A 15,703-nucleotide genomic window follows, 5' to 3' on the forward strand; every position below is an offset into this window, starting at 1 on the left:
AAACCTACCAAACCTGTGCATTTTTTTAAAAACTAGACACTTACAAAAATCCAGGATGGGGTGATTTGTTGGGCTCTCTCCGGGTTCTGTTACCCAGAATCCTTTGAAAACCTCAAAATTTGGCAAACAAACACCTTTTCCTCATATTTCGGTGACAGAAAGTTCTGGAACTTGTGAGGAGCCAACCAGCATTCCCCTAAGTGTCCTGATTAAAATGGTATCTCACTTGTGCGGATAGGCCTACTGCCTGTGACAGGAAATGCCCCAAACCGCAACATGGACACATCACATTTTCCCAAAGAAAACAGACCTGTTTTTTGCAAAGTGCCTAGCTATGGATTTTGGCCTCTAGCTCAGCCGGCACCTAGGGAAACCTACCAAACCTGTGCATTTTTAATAACTAGACACCTAGGGGAATCCAAGATGGGGTGACTTGTGGGGCTCGCACCAGGTTCTTTTATCCAGAATCCTTTGCAAACCTCACAATTTGGCAAAACAACATGTTTTCTTCACATTTCGGTGATAGAAAGTTCTGGAATCTGAAAGGAGCCACAAATTTCCTTCCACCCACCATTCCCCCAGGTCCACTGATAAAAATGGCACCTCACTTGTGTGGGTAGGCCTAGTGCCCGTGACAGGAAATGCCCCAAAACACTATGGTGGTCATTACGACCCTGGCGGCCGGCGGTATGTTGGCAGTAACACCACCAACAGGCTGGCGGTGTTCCGCCAGCAGTTATGACCATGGCGGAATTGCCACGGCCATGCCGCCGGCCCCTCCATTTTCCCGCCAGGATTCCGCCTGGCGGTCATAATCCCCAGGGCAGCGGTGCAAGCACCGCTGCCCTGGGGATTATGAGTCCCCGACCGCCGGCCTGTCCTTGGCGGTACACACCGCCATGGAAAGGCCGCCGGTAAAGGGACTTGGGGTGCCCCTGGGGGCCCCTGCACTGCCCATGCACTTGGCATGAGCAGTGCAGGGGCCCCCAGGCATAGCCCCGTCGCGCATTTCACTGCCCGAAATGCGCGACGGGTGCTACTGCACCCGCTGCACATCAGCATTGCCGCCGGCTCAATTACGAGCCGGCTGCAATGTTGATGTGACATTTCCGCTGGGCCAGCGGACGGTAACACTGTTACCGTCCACTGGCCCAGCGGAAATGCCATAATAGGGAGACAGAAATACCGCCGGCAATGGCGGTATTCTGTCTCCCGCGGCCTCGGTGGTCTTTTGAAAAGACCGCCGAGGTCGTAATGACCCCCTATGTTGGCACATTAAAATGATCAAAAATGAAACTACTGTTTTTTTTGGGGGGGCACCTGCATTTTTGGTCCTGGGCTCAGCAGCCATCTCGGGAAACCTACCAAACCCAGACATTTCTGAAAACTAGACACCCCAGGGAGTCCAGGGAGGTGTGACTTGCATGGATCCTCCAGTGTTTTCTTACCCAGAATGCTCAGCGAACCTCAAATTTAGCTTTAAAATCACATGTTTCCCACATTTCTGTGTGGCATCACCGCACCGGGACAAGGTTCCTACCACCCAAAATTCTCTTCAGTCTCTTGGTAAAAATTATACCTCATTTGTGTAGGTGGGCCAAGAGCCTGTGACAGGGAAGACCCAAAATTAGTTGAAAATGAGGGGGGAAAAAAACGGGTCCAAAAAGGCAGTTTGAAAAAAAGTGTTTTTAGGCTGACAAGTGAGGCAGAATTTTTATCGGTATAGATGCAACAATGGTGGGTGGTAGGAATTTAGTGGATTCCTGCAGATTCCGGAAGGTTCCATCACAAAAAATGTGGGGAAAATGTGTGATTTCAAGCAAAGTTGGAGGTTTGCATAACATTGTGGGTAAGAAAATATTGTGGGGTGCATGTGAAGCACACCACCCTGGACTCATCCAGATGTTTACTTTTCAGATGTGTCTAAGTCTCATAGATTTTTCTAGATGGCAGTGTCCCAATGTCCAAAAAGTGCAGCCCTCACCATTGCAAGTGGGATGATTTTGAGAGTTAGAGAAGCTCTCATGGCTCAAATGTAAAATCAAAACCCAAAATAATCAAACGTCCTCTTGCTTGCCGTGGGATAAGATGTTTTAGTGTGCGGGGAGAGAGCTGAAAGGCTGTTACACCCTTCAGTTGGGGTGGGGCATAATCATGCCCATACTGGTTGGTAGCCACCAGCCCACTGTTTTTTATTTAATTCCCTAGTAGGCTTTCAGCTCCCCCGAGAGTGGATTGAGGGTAATTGCCCATCACAACTTTGTCCCTATTTATTTGGGGTTGGTGTATGGCCATACCCCACACTCTTTTTAAAAAAAATCTTCCCTGGTCTCTGGTGGGCTTTTTGACCCCTTGGAGGCAGATGGGCCTTACAAAAATAGGCCGATCTGCCCCCAAGAGGCAGAAATGACCAACAGTAATGTGCCCCCATGGGGAGCAATCCTTTCCCAAGGGGCTGCCCTCCCAAACAAAACACACACACACACACACACACACATACCAATCCCTGGTCCCTAAGTGGTTTCTGCCCCCCCTCCAGGTCAGATCGGCCTAATAGAAATAGGTTAATGGCCTAAAATAAATTTGCCCCGCAGGGGAGCGACCCTTGCTTAAGGGTCGCTCCCCATCGGTAGAAAGAAAACAAATCCCTGGTGCCTAGTGGTTTCTGCCCCCATTGGGGGCAGATCAGCCTAAATCAAATAGGCCGATCTGCCCCCAAAAGGGGCAGAAATGGCAGAAAATAAATTTGCCTGAGGGGTCGCTCCCCTTGCGTGAAACTGACTAACATAAAGAAATCCCTGGTGTCCAGTGGTTTCTGCCCCCCTGGGGGCAGAATGGCCTAATTGAAAAAGGCCGATCTGACCCCATGGGTGGCAGAAAAGGCCTAATAATGAATTGCCCCCCTGGGGAGCAGCCCTTGCCAAAGGGCCCGCTCCCCTTATTTATAAACAAAACAAAATAAAACCCAAAATCGCTTCACGATCGGGCTGCAGAAATGCTCACAGAGGCATGAAAGGAAAGGAAAGGCCTCTGCCTGCCCCCATCTCCCAGTCAGAAGAGAAATGCTGAGCTTCCAGCACGATGGGAGTAGATCTCTGATGAGGTCATTGCACGATTGTGCGCTGTCGTCATCAGACGTCACTAGGGTGGCGGAGGCAGGGGTAGAAGGGGAAGCGATTCCCCTTCCATCCCTGATGGTGGAGTGTGGGTGGGAGGCCCACAGGGGAGCGCTGGCACTCCCCCCGTGGGCCGGGTGCAGGGCGAGCTGGTCTCATCCCCGGCACATGGTAACCGTGGCCGAGGGTGAAACCAGCTTGTCCAGTGCACCCAGGCAGTTAAGGTAATCAGCAATAACTTCTACTTCATCAGGAGGACAACGGAGTCAGCATCAGGTACAGGAACGTGGTAGGGGAATGGTTTAGAGTTTTGAATATGCATTACTAAACCATCAAAGCACTACTTCATTATTGAACAGCCACAATAAACTCAGAAAATAATAAACACCAGACTGTCAGTACACTAACTGGCAAAGCATGAAATGTCAAAGTGACCGAGCAGTTAGGCTTATCAAGGAGTCGTGTTAAGCATTTGTTGTACTCACAGTGGCAATAAATGAGACACACACTCAAAGAATAAATCTGAGACCAATTTAGAAAAATAACAGTTGCTTCTATATATGCTTTGAAACAAAGAAATTCATTGTAAGGTAAGCAGTATTTAAATTAAAAATACTTTTCAGTTCCAGAAACCAACACACTGCAATTTTCAGAGTCTTCGGTGTTAACCTAAGGGAGGATTCCTAGAAGGCATTTTTGTAGGTAAGTACACAACTTACAATTCCAGTCTTTGGACTTTAGGTCAACATCAGGCAAGGTTCAAATTGGTACCGAGAGTGCACCCACAGCGACACAGGGCCAGCCGGGTGAAGAGGTCAAATTCGAAGTCTGGTGTCCAATTTTAACAAATGGAGACTGGGGGTGAATGAAGATGGGCTGCTCAGAGGTAAGTAAAAACTGTGTCAGAGGCTGGTCTCCTAGGGTTGAGGTAAGCACGGGGTGCCGCAAGGAAGCACCAAACTTACACCCTCAGCGGCACAGGGGCGGCTGGGTGCAGAGTGGCAACACAGCATTGGGTGCCCAATGTTAACCAATGGAGACGGGATAACTGATGAAGCTCTGCTCACAGGTGAGTAAAGCGGGATCAGTGGCCGTTCTCCTGGAGTTGAGGTAAGCACAAGGTGGGACACAGGGCAGCACCACATGTACACCCTCAGCGGCACAGGGGCAGCTGGGTGCAGGGTGCCAACACAGCATCACGTGCCCCATGGTATCCAATGGAGGAGATCAGTTTCAGAAACAGACTGCAGGGTCTGGCTAGGAGGCCAGGTGAGGACAACCCACAGCTTCCCAGGTAAGTAGAGATGCCAGGGGTGATAGGGACACCAACAGTCCAGCTCTGCAAGGCCCTGGGGCTCCAGGTGCAGAGGTGTCTTTTGGCATCAGAAAATCAGAAACAGCTTACCAGGCAGGTCGTAGTCAGAGGGAGTCCTCAGGTGGAGGCTGCAGTCCAGCAGGGGTCAGCCCATAATAGACTCTTTTTCAGAAGTGCTGGGGAACCTTTACATGACCGGTGGGCCACTTGGACTCGGGCCGTGGATGTCGAGTGAAGAGGTGGTTTCACGATTCATCAAGCAGGCTTCTTCTTTCTTTGAAGTGGTTTCTTTTGGGCAGGTTCGCTGTCCATGGGAGTTCTTGGTCTTTATCAAAGGCAGTCAGTCCTCACAAGGCTTTGGAGGTCACTGGCCTGCAGGATAAGTCTTCTTTTGGTGCAGGTTCTTCGAGGGTTGCAGGCAGGCCGGTAGGGCTGGGGCCAAGTCAGTTGATGTCTTCAGTCTTCTCTGCTGATGCGATTTCTGTGTTGTCTGGTTCTTCTTAGGTTGACTGGAATCTGAGTTCTAGGGTTCAGGGTTGCCACCTAAATACTGAAGTTAGGGGTGTTACAGGGAGGGTCAGGTGGTGGCCAATGGGCTACTCACCTTTAGTGTGACTACAAGCTTCTTATGACCACTTACTTTTAAAAACGGGCACAGCCCTAACTCTATTGCTCTAATTCCTTCCAAACAAGATGGAAGAATTAAAAAAGTAATGTCCACTTCAGCTCGTCCACCAGAGGGGTGTGACTGGCATGAGTGGGCTCTCCTTCTAATTTAACTAATCTTCCCACCAGTCCTGCCACCAAAGGAGGGGTCAGGACCTGGGGTTGGCCTCCTGTACCATTTAGAGAGGTCTTTGTCTCATTTCAAAGGTGGCAAGACCTTTGAAGCTCCCTACCCTGGAATGTCCATGCCTGGAAGAGGAGGTCACACCTCTGTCCAGAGCAGGCCTTTATTCTGAGCCCCGAGAGCATTGGCTCTCACCTCAGGGGGGTAGAACTCTGTCTAAAGAGGCTAAACTGGTTTTGACCAGTCCATGCCCATGCCCATGCTAGGAGTTGGTAGGTTTGCAGGGGCACCTCTAAGCTGCAGTGGTGGCCGGCAGCTTTAGGAGAGAGGGGGTGGGGGGAAGCACACACACACACTCATTCTTTCACACACAGACATGCACGCATGCAGGCACATCCATTAACAACACTCATAACATTTAAACATGCACACATGCACCAAACATTCATTTTAAAAGTTCACACACACTCATTCTTTCACACACACGCACGCACATCCATTAACAACACTCATAACATTCAAACATGCACGCATGCACCAAACATTAATTTAAAAACATCACACACACACTTACCTTCAGCCTCCAGGTCCCAGGAGGGTTGGGACTGCTGCCTTCCCTCATTGGCTGACCTAAGGGAAGGCAGTAGTCCCAGTCTCGTCACAGAGTGGGATGGGGTCGCTGAGACTGCTGACCCCATCCTCCTCTGTTATGTAGTGTCACTGATTGACACTCGCCCTGGGCGCTTCAGGGCTTAAACCTGAAGTGCCCAGGTTGAAGTCAATTGGTGACCCTTTCCTCGTCACCCAGGGGAGGGCCTCAAGGCCCCTTTGCTGAGCCGAGGAGGTCACACCCATAGGAGCTATGACTTTCTCAATCCAGCAAAGTTCAGCTCAGGCAGCCAGGAGTCTGCGCAAATCGCACATGTCTCACTCCTGGCTGTCTGAGCTGAAAATGAAGAGTGTCTGTCAGGCTGACCTTTGTTCAGCCTGACAGACACTCTTCATAGGGGCAAAAAGTGGGGGGTTGTTGCCCCTCCACCGTAAAGGATGGGCCGCTCCTGCTAAGCTGTCCTCTGAGTGCATGTAGTAATAAATCCACCACTGGATTCAGTGAGGGTTTATTAATACAAGATGTTTGATACCAAACATCTTTATTTTCAGTGAAGCCATCATGCAGCTAGGGAACTCGTAATGACTAGTGTCCATCACATTTACTTAAAATGGCTTCCCTGTTCACTTACTCTGTCTTAGAATCAACAAAGGTATAGCCGGGGCATATCTGCTCATGCAGGTTTGCCCTCAATGTGATATAATGCACCCTGCCTTTAGGGCTGGAAGGCCTGCTTGAGGGGTGACTAACATATATTGCATGCAGTGTAAAAGGGGGCAGGGCACAGACTCTGTGTGTCACCTCGTGTTTTCATTTTGGTTCTGCACCAAGACACGCAGCCTGCAAAAGCAGCACTGGGTGCAGTTAGTGAGAGGGTCCCTGGGGGTGGCACAATTCGTGCTGCCGCTCTGGTGCCTTTAGTATGCCATGTCATAGGTACTAGGGTTACCACATGGACACGGTGCACTTTCAGTTGAAATTGCACCAGAAACCAGGCAAAAAGTGTGGGGGTGACCATTTTGAATTCACTTTCCTACAACATTGACATTGACAAAGCCAATAGCTCTTGCATTGCCAACACTTGTTACATGCTGTACACATGACCGATTTTGGACCCTCATAATTGACACTAGCTGCAGCAGTCTATTTTCCTTTTCTTGAGCCCCTGCTGCCCTTTCGGGTTGTGTCCTTGTTTCTTCCCCCCCCCCCCACATCACCCCTGTTTCCTGTGCTGTTTCCAATTTGTTTTTTCTTTAAAGTTAATTCAATTGTCCTGTGGTAGTTTTGCATATGCCACATACTACTATTTTTGGAGTCTCTCAATGGACAAAGCTTTCCCCATATCGAGGTTTTCTCGTTACATCTATTGTGAAACACCTCACTCAGTGAGTTTGGTTTCATCTTTCTTTATACCAATTATTATATGTTCTTTATAGTTTATACTGACTCATACTTTTGTAATCACATTCAGTTACATGTTTCTACATCCACTTATTTTCTCCATGATTCCTTAACATTTGTGTAACAAATTAGGCACTGTCACGAATTTGTGAACTAATGAATATTGGTGAAAAATTTTTTATCTCTCTATTTTTAATTTCAGGTGCCTCTCATTATAAGATGCTGGTACTTTTTAGATGTGACCAGACTTGGCGATAACACTTGTATATTGATGACACATTAGGCAGATTCGTTTTTCTGCTTTATTTTAATGCAGCCTTCCATTATTGTATGCGCTCAGTTATCACTCTTATGTCCTGATGATGACCCGTTCATTCGCTAAGATTCAAACAGCCGTTGACAATTAACTGGCGGCTTAAAAAACATTCCAAAGAGACTTTTTGAATATTTAGTCATCTCTCAACTCTATTTTTTCTTTGTAAAACATAAAATTGCATTTTGTCTTTTCACTGATCTTCATATTTGTGATCAATTTTGCACTGTCCTTTTCGCTTTTGAGCACTGTGTGTTCACTAACTACTCTGAGCACCTATCTTTAAATATTTAATAGCACCAATGTTGTATATATATTATTGGCAAGATAAAATGTTTTCTATATAGATCACTTGGGTCATCTCATGTTACAATACGTTAAGTGCATATGGAAATATATTATTGCATTAAGTTGATGGTTAATTTTCTGGAATAATACCTATATTTTTTATATTGTACATATACCCCTGTCCAAGTGGAACTATGTGTTGCTCCTATGGCATACAAACCTTTTAAAAGTCTCATTTTCAGACCAGTAACCTAAAATCCGACTTTACCATTAAAAATAATTTTCAATTACAGTTCAAATGTGTTAGAAATGGGGTTTCTGGTTCGCTAGGGTATGCACCTCAGCCAGGCAGAACTTACCCACTCTAGTCAGGGCAAGGGAGTTACACGTCCAAGATAACCCCTGCTCACCCCCTTGGTAGCTTGGCACGAGCAGTTAGGCTTAACCTGGAGGCAATGTGTAAAGCGTTTGCACAACACACACAACACATGTGACGCAATATCCCCACCACAAAGGAAACACAACACCAGATTATATGAAAATATACTGTATTGTACACAAGGCAATTATCAGACCAAACATCACATATCAGTACTATCCTGCTACCTTAGCAGTTGTCAGAACGTTACACATTAGTTACTCTGCAACCTAGCAGTAGTCACACATAACACACAGGTTACTCAGTATTCTGCAACATAAGCAGTAGTCAGGAAAACACTTTATTACATCACAGCACTTGTCATAAGAATATCATAAAATGCCCATAGTAGGAACATTAGAAAACATATGGCAAGTTAGAAAAACATATTAGAAAGCATGTCCATAAAAGGACCATTTGCATACACATATGTAAAAACATCAAACGCAGGTAGGTAATATATGAATCAAACAAAAGTCTGTAGAAAGAACTTTGGATTGCAACTATATTGGTCCTTTAAACAGTACCTGGTTGGATGAAGGCACCTCCAGTGCCTAGAAGGCGAACAATGGGGCCCCCGGCGCTCCTATGCGCAAAACGGGGCCTCCCTTATACTCTGGGGTCAGAGGAGGGCAACATGCACCTCCTCTCTTTTATAGACAGGCCCCTCTGGGGACCGTGATTACTGGGGGCCCCCTAGGGCCTCAACCGGCCCTCACGAGGGGGGCCAAAGCTAGCAAAAACAACTTAGGGCAGGAGGTGGGCACCACGCACCTCCTCTGGTTTAATGACAGGCCCCTCCCGGGACTCGCAATCTCTAGGGGCCCCCCGGGCCTCCACTTGCCCTTCCACCAAGGGGGGGCCCACAATAATGCCCGTTTTACCTAACAGCAGAAAAGGAGCGTCCTGCTCCTAACGCAGAGGCCAGGAGGAAGGGGGCACATATATTTTATTACATGCAGGCAAATCTTCTATAATCAGACTATGGGCCCAATTTTGAGTCTGACGGACAGAAAACTCAGCCCACCAAACTCCTGAGTTTCCACCCGCCGGCCCAGCAGGAAACAGGCTACAGCATTGCCTCCGGCTCACAATCGAGCCAGCAGCAATGCTGTAGCCTGCAGGGTGCACCAGCACCCTTGCAGTGTTCACATTGCGATTGTGCTGACCAGGGGAATCCCTGCACTGTCCATGGCAAGTGCAAGGCTGGTGGAGAACGAGGTCATAATCCCTAGGGCAGTGCTGCTTTCCCTGGTAAAATAGGATCACCACCTACCTCCAGGCCGCTGTGATCTCTGATCCTGGCGGAGCTGGCATTTCCTGGCGGCCCGACAGTATTGTAATGTGGCGCTCGTACCGCTTCATTAGTGGCGGTCTGACCACCATCTGCGAGTCTGGCAGTCTAGTGACCGCCAGACTCGTAATGTGGCCCTATGTGTTAAAAGTTGTTGTTTAGCCTTTGGTATGCTTAATATATGCTGGTGTTTGCAAATGGCCTATACCAGCACCTATCCCCTAACACCAGCACTTTGTCAGTTATTATATGGTGGTGGAATTTCATTATTTTTTAACTGAGCACATCACCAGTGTACTTGATGATTTATTATACATGAAAAAATAATACCAGCACATTCAGGACATTTTTACACATTGGGTGACCTCAAGTAGTACAAACTATCACACTTGTATTGCAATGAGATTGGCATTTGGAAGCGCTTGCAGGGGCAGCAGGTAGTGAAAGCTGCACCTGAGAAATTTTGCACTGGGTAATATGATGTCCAAGACCAGCCAAATTTACCCACTTGTGCCCTAGATTTTGTATAACTGGGAGACGATCACCTTGGCATATAACTATTATGTTTCTTCCCTTAGCATTCCACCAATTCTGAGATATACCATTTATTGTAATGCAATAGCACAAGGAGGAGAAGCAGAATGGGATTTTGCTTGGAAAAAGTTCCAGACTGAGACTGTGGCAACAGAAGCAGAGACTCTCAGGCTATCAATGAGCTGCAGTAAGGATCCATGGATTCTAAACAGGTGAGTTTAAAAACACTTGCTGGTAATGTAGAATGTAGTACTTAATTTTCTGCCAACTCCAGCAGATGGGGTTATTATTGCAGAACATAGTGTGCAATAGATAGACCTGTACTTTAATATGAAACATGGGTAATGGCCCTGCATAAAAATGCAGGTTTTCTGACAGTAATATTGAGCAAAACCTTTTTTGATGGTAATCATGGTGAAGATCTGTAAAGCTGTGGATATACGTTTGTCAAGGGATAATATTCTATCCCCTTTTTGAAATATTTTGACTTCTATTTTCTTCAGGATACCAAATGAAGATCTTGATTTTCTAACGGGTGCCACTTTGATTTTGCTGCCCTGGCCTATTTTTTTCCCAGTTCGACTCTGCTTATTATAGTGTATGGTTGTTAAAATGAGAACTCGTCCTCTGATCCTTTACTTGGCTTGAACTTTAGCACTGTCCAATTTATTCTGGATGTTGCTGTGTAGTGTTCTGGATCAAGTGTATTTGCAGTTGAAGTGTGCGAAATTTCACAAGCTTATGGCACAATAACACGAAATTTCAGGTAATTATGTGAAATTTAAATCCAACTTTTTAGCTGAGTTGTTTTTACGACAAAATGCATCATTGTGTCAATTTTTGAGGCAAGAATGCATTTTGCAGAAAAAAAGCACAAACAACCAAAAACACCGTTAAGAACAGCCACTTGTGTTCTGTTGTCCCATTCATTCATGATCAGTTTTTACTATGAATGATGTAATTACACAACATGGAGTATTGACATAATTGCAGCCTTTTTAGGTAAAAATCCATACTGCAAAATTCTCAAAATTACCAAATAATTACTCCAGCGTAAGTCTAATTTCACCCAGACCTAATTATAAGCAAGCTTATTTTGTCTCTTATTTTGTCCCTAGAAATTCTGTTTCACTCTGGTACCCAGATCTTCTTGAAACTGTGTGTCCTACTTATGGTTGTATAAAATATTTGTTCACTCAGCGAATCTAAACACAAATCATCCTTTGCGGTGGATAGGATTCCGCATATCACGAATGTAAAAAAACAGCATGTTTCAGATGTTTTTTCTCAGTGGTGCACAGACCACTATTAGATAACTGGCTAGTGCATGGTGGTAGGCAGTTTCTGAAAGGCATGTTCCAATTCCATACCAGTTGACTATAAGAAGGAGACTGACACATGGCCCTGGATCCTGTTGATTGGAATGGTGGTGTACAGAAGACACAGGGGGTCATTCCACTCCGGCGGGCGGCGCGTGGCGCCCGCCGGGCGGAAACCGCCAAAAGACCGCACCGCGGTCAAATGACCGCAGCGGTCATTCTAACTTTCCCGCTGGGCCGGCGGGCGATCTCCAAAAGATCGCCCGCCGGCCCAGCGGGAAAGCCCCTGCAAAGAGGAAGCCGGCTCCGAATGGAGCCGGCGGATTTGCAGGGGTGCGACGGGTGCAGTGGCACCCGTCGCGATTTTCAGTGTCTGCAAAGCAGACACTTTAAATCTTTGTGGGGCCATGTTAGGGTGTCCCTGCACTGCCCATGCCAGTGGCCCAGTGGCATGGGCAGTGCAGGGGCCCCCAGGGGCCCCACGACACCTGTTCCCGCCAGCCTGGTTCCTGGGCCAGGGGTAAACCGGCGGGAAACCGCTGGTTCCCCTTTTCTGACCGCGGCTTTACCGCCGCGGTCAGAATGGCCCGGGAAGCACCGCCAGCCTGTTGGCGGTGCTTCCTCTGCCCTCCACCCTGGCGGTTTCAAACCGCCAGGGTCGGAATGAGGGCCACAGTTCCTTGTAGCTTGCATTGTAGCCGAAGATAAACTAGTATATGCCGTAAGGGGGCCAGGAGACTAGCTCTAAAACACTGCAAGTTGAATAATTATACAGCAGTATTCCAGAGCATAAATCACACTTAGCGAAATGACCAGCTACATTACATCGTGGGATCAGAGTGCAAAAACATCAAAGATGTAGAAGCCACAGGCGGCCAGTTAGACTAGTGAAATAACATCAATCTGATTGGCTGCCCTTTTAGCAGAACATATATCTCTATTAGAACAATGGTTACTGGTTACTGGATTCTGGCGGCGAACCTGAATCTATGCAGAGAACTAAACTTTTCTGAACTTGTTAGATCTCAAAACAGGACTCAGATGGTGGTATGTTTCCCTGGCCCTGCGTCATGCTGGTATAATGAAGCGCATTATTGATTCTTGTACCATTCATGTGGTGGGAGGTTTCTCTTTGCTTCACCTGAACGGCATTGGAATCTCCATGTTTATGACTGCTAAACAAAGTATCCTGTAGGTTTTGCAGTGTGTGGAGAAGGTTGGCAGAGTGCAAAACTATGAGGGATGTCAAACATTGGGTTCCTCTTTCTTCACCATTTGGGAAAATGCTATTTTAGACTAGGTATTAATACCATTTTATCTATGTCTGTACAAAGTAGTTGCCTTTCCAACCTTTGCTTCCTGAAACTAAGTTTACTATTATTATTGTTATTATTATTATTATTATTAAGTGCACATACACTGAGGCATCTGCACTCTACGAATAAAAGTTAAAAAACAATATGAAAAACTAAAGCTGTCAAAACTATAGCTCAGTAGAAAGAAAAACTCTGACAGCATACCTAAATGTTGAACAAAGGGCCAGATGTAGGAAGCACTTTGCGAGTCGCAAACGGCAAAATTTGCCGTTTGCGACTCGCAAATGCGTGTTTCCTATGCAGAAATGCATTTTGCGAGTCGTTACCGACTCGCAAAATGCATTTCCGAATCGCAAATAGGAAGGGGTGTTCCCTTCCTATTTGCGATTCGCAATGGTATGCAATTCCATTTGTGACCGCTTATGCGGTCGCAAATGGAGTCGCAGTTACCATCCACTTGAAGTGGATGGTAACCCATTCGCAAACGGGAAGGGGTCCCTATGGGACCCCTTCCCCTTTGTGAATGGACCCCAAAATATTTTTTCAGGGCAGGGAGTGGTCCAAGGGACCACTCCCTGCCCTGAAAAAACCGAAACAAAAGGTTTCGGATTTTTTGAAATGCAGCTCGTTTTCCCTTAGGGAAAACGGGCTACATTTAAAAAAAAAAAAACTGCTTTATTGAAAAGCAGGTCGCTAACATGGAGGCCTGCTGACTACAGCAGGCCTCCATGTTAGCGAGTGCCTATACTCGCTATGGGGCCGCAATTTGCGACCCACCTCATGAATATTCATGAGGTGGGTCATTGCGACCCCATAGCGAGTTGCAGTCGGTGTCTGAGACACCGTACTGCATAGCAATTTGCGAGTTGCAAATTGCGAGTCGGAAGGACTCGCAATTTGCAACTCGCAAATTGCTTCCTTCCTACATCTGGCCCAAAGTGCCTATCTGCTGGGCATCATCATCCAGAGTCTTGGCCCTGGGGAATGGAAGGCCCTGCTACTACAAAATGCAGATTTAAACTGAGGCATGCAAAGTAAAGAAGAGGCACCGGAGTGCATAACCAAGGACGCTAGTAGGGTGTCACTAAGGGGCTCATTTACAAGGCCCCTGCAGCAAAATAACCCTGCCAGAGCATCACTTTAGTGATGCTCCAGCAGAGAAGTATGTCTGCATATATTTACAAGGCCATATAAAGCCTCCCTGTGCTGCTTTTCATGTCCTTGTAAATATTGCCCACTTTCAAGCATAACTCTGCATGAAAGTGGCATTTCATCGGTGTTACTGTGGGTATGCCCAAGCAACACTCAAGGAATCTGACCGTTCCCAGAGTTACAAGGCCTTGTAAACCGGGGAATGTGTTAGATTTCTATGCTACCCCAGGGTGGTGTATAAGTGGCACAACGAGGAGAAATGCCTTTATTTCTCTTCATTTTTAGGTCTCGGCTCCAGCGCATCGAAGACAGACCTGTTGTTTAAGGTTTGTTGGCTTCAACCTGCCCATAAGATTCTTATTTGCTGGCTCTCTCGCTCGCTCTCGTAATCTTACTCTTCAATGACATGTGCCATGCTTCTTCCTGTCTTTACCCCTCCCCTAAGAGCAGGGACCAATTATTAACATTCATCCACTTCTCCTATTTTAGAAAGTATTTAGGGACTACTTTTTTAGTTTGTGTTTAGCACTTAACACAAGTGCTTGTGCTTTTGGCTGCTTTGCAGCACATTTTTGTTTGTATTCAGTGCTTAACACAAGCGCTTATGTTCTCAGCTGATCCTCGCTTCAATATGCATTTTTATAATTGTTTTCTGCACTTAACACGAGCACTTGTTTTATATTTTTATAACATTTTTTTATTTTTATTTGATAACTGCTCTTTCTAAAGGTCCTCACTCTCAGCGTGAGAGCTGCAGCTATTTTTTGAGGGGTGGGCACAAGTTTAAAGGGTGATTTCAGATTTTTTGTGCAAGGGTGTCTGTTTCCAGCTGGGCCTGGCCTTGACTCTGTAGTCTCCTGGGAGGCCAGCAGGCTGTCAGGATTGTAGTTCCACTGGATGGATTCAGGCAAGTGTAGGCCCACTGCGGCTATGCTTTCCACAGCACACAAAGCGGCATTCTGGGGGCTGGTGCCTGGAAGAGGGCGACATATACTTCTTGTGATTCCTGCATACCCCCCCCCCCTTCACACGGACTGCAATTAATTGAGCCTATCACATAGGGTCTCACTCCATTTTCTGTAGTTCTTTATTTGTGTTCATCCAGGTCACCCCACAGCAATACACCCACTAGGTATTAGGGGGAGGTTTAGCCCCCCAACCCCGCCACAGCTTTATGGATAGCAATACACAACTGATAAAGCCTTTTTAATAGTTCACTAATTAACCCTTTCCACTCCTCAAAGATGCTTGTGTTCGGTTGGAGACATGTCCCTCGCCCCACCGCTTTCTCCTGGTTAAAGAAAATAAACAGCAGTGGACTCTGGGGCAGAGGCTCAGCAATGCTCAGCCTCAGCTAATCGTCCTCAACCCCTACCTCCAGCATCTCCCCATATAACATGTTATCACTCACAATGAGGTGCCTCAGGAAAACAGACTGATGTAAAATATCTGTCTGATCAGGACAGTCGACATTACAGAGGTTAATGAATTATTGGTTGCTCAGCGGGCTGGTTCAGAACTTTCAGTTTTGGGGTGTAAGTCTTGAGCATCCTGTCCACATTCCCAACTTCAGTGCTTTTGGCATAGTCTATGTTATCTCTGATGGATGCCAACTTCTGGGAGTTTAGTGTGTGTATTTTAAATCAGTGAGGAGTTTGCTGGTTCGCTAGAGTTTTCAGTCCGAGGACTGAGTGTTATTAAGGTCTGTCCTGTCCTGGACCACGTGTGTAGAGGGCACAGATGGACTTTACTTTATGGGTGGGGATCAGGTGAGGGGTGTAGAAGGTGAACATTACCCAGCAGAAGATGCCAACTGGTAGGACTCTAAACATATTAC

At 46.7% G+C, this 15,703-nt stretch overlaps 1 protein-coding gene across 1 annotated transcript in view; it reads left to right on the plus strand.

The window, feature by feature from the left end:
- LOC138284184 (aminopeptidase Ey-like) overlaps positions 1 to 15,703 on the plus strand; it is a 663,484-nt gene that overhangs the window by 550,039 nt on the left and 97,742 nt on the right. Inside the window, exon 18 of the mRNA XM_069222683.1 lies at positions 10,124 to 10,291. Coding sequence (XP_069078784.1) covers positions 10,124 to 10,291 — 168 coding nt within the window. The remainder of the gene's footprint in view (positions 1 to 10,123; positions 10,292 to 15,703) is intronic.

This window comes from Pleurodeles waltl, chromosome 3_1, assembly GCF_031143425.1.
Source record: "Pleurodeles waltl isolate 20211129_DDA chromosome 3_1, aPleWal1.hap1.20221129, whole genome shotgun sequence".
In the NCBI taxonomy this organism is placed as follows: domain Eukaryota; kingdom Metazoa; phylum Chordata; class Amphibia; order Caudata; family Salamandridae; genus Pleurodeles; species Pleurodeles waltl.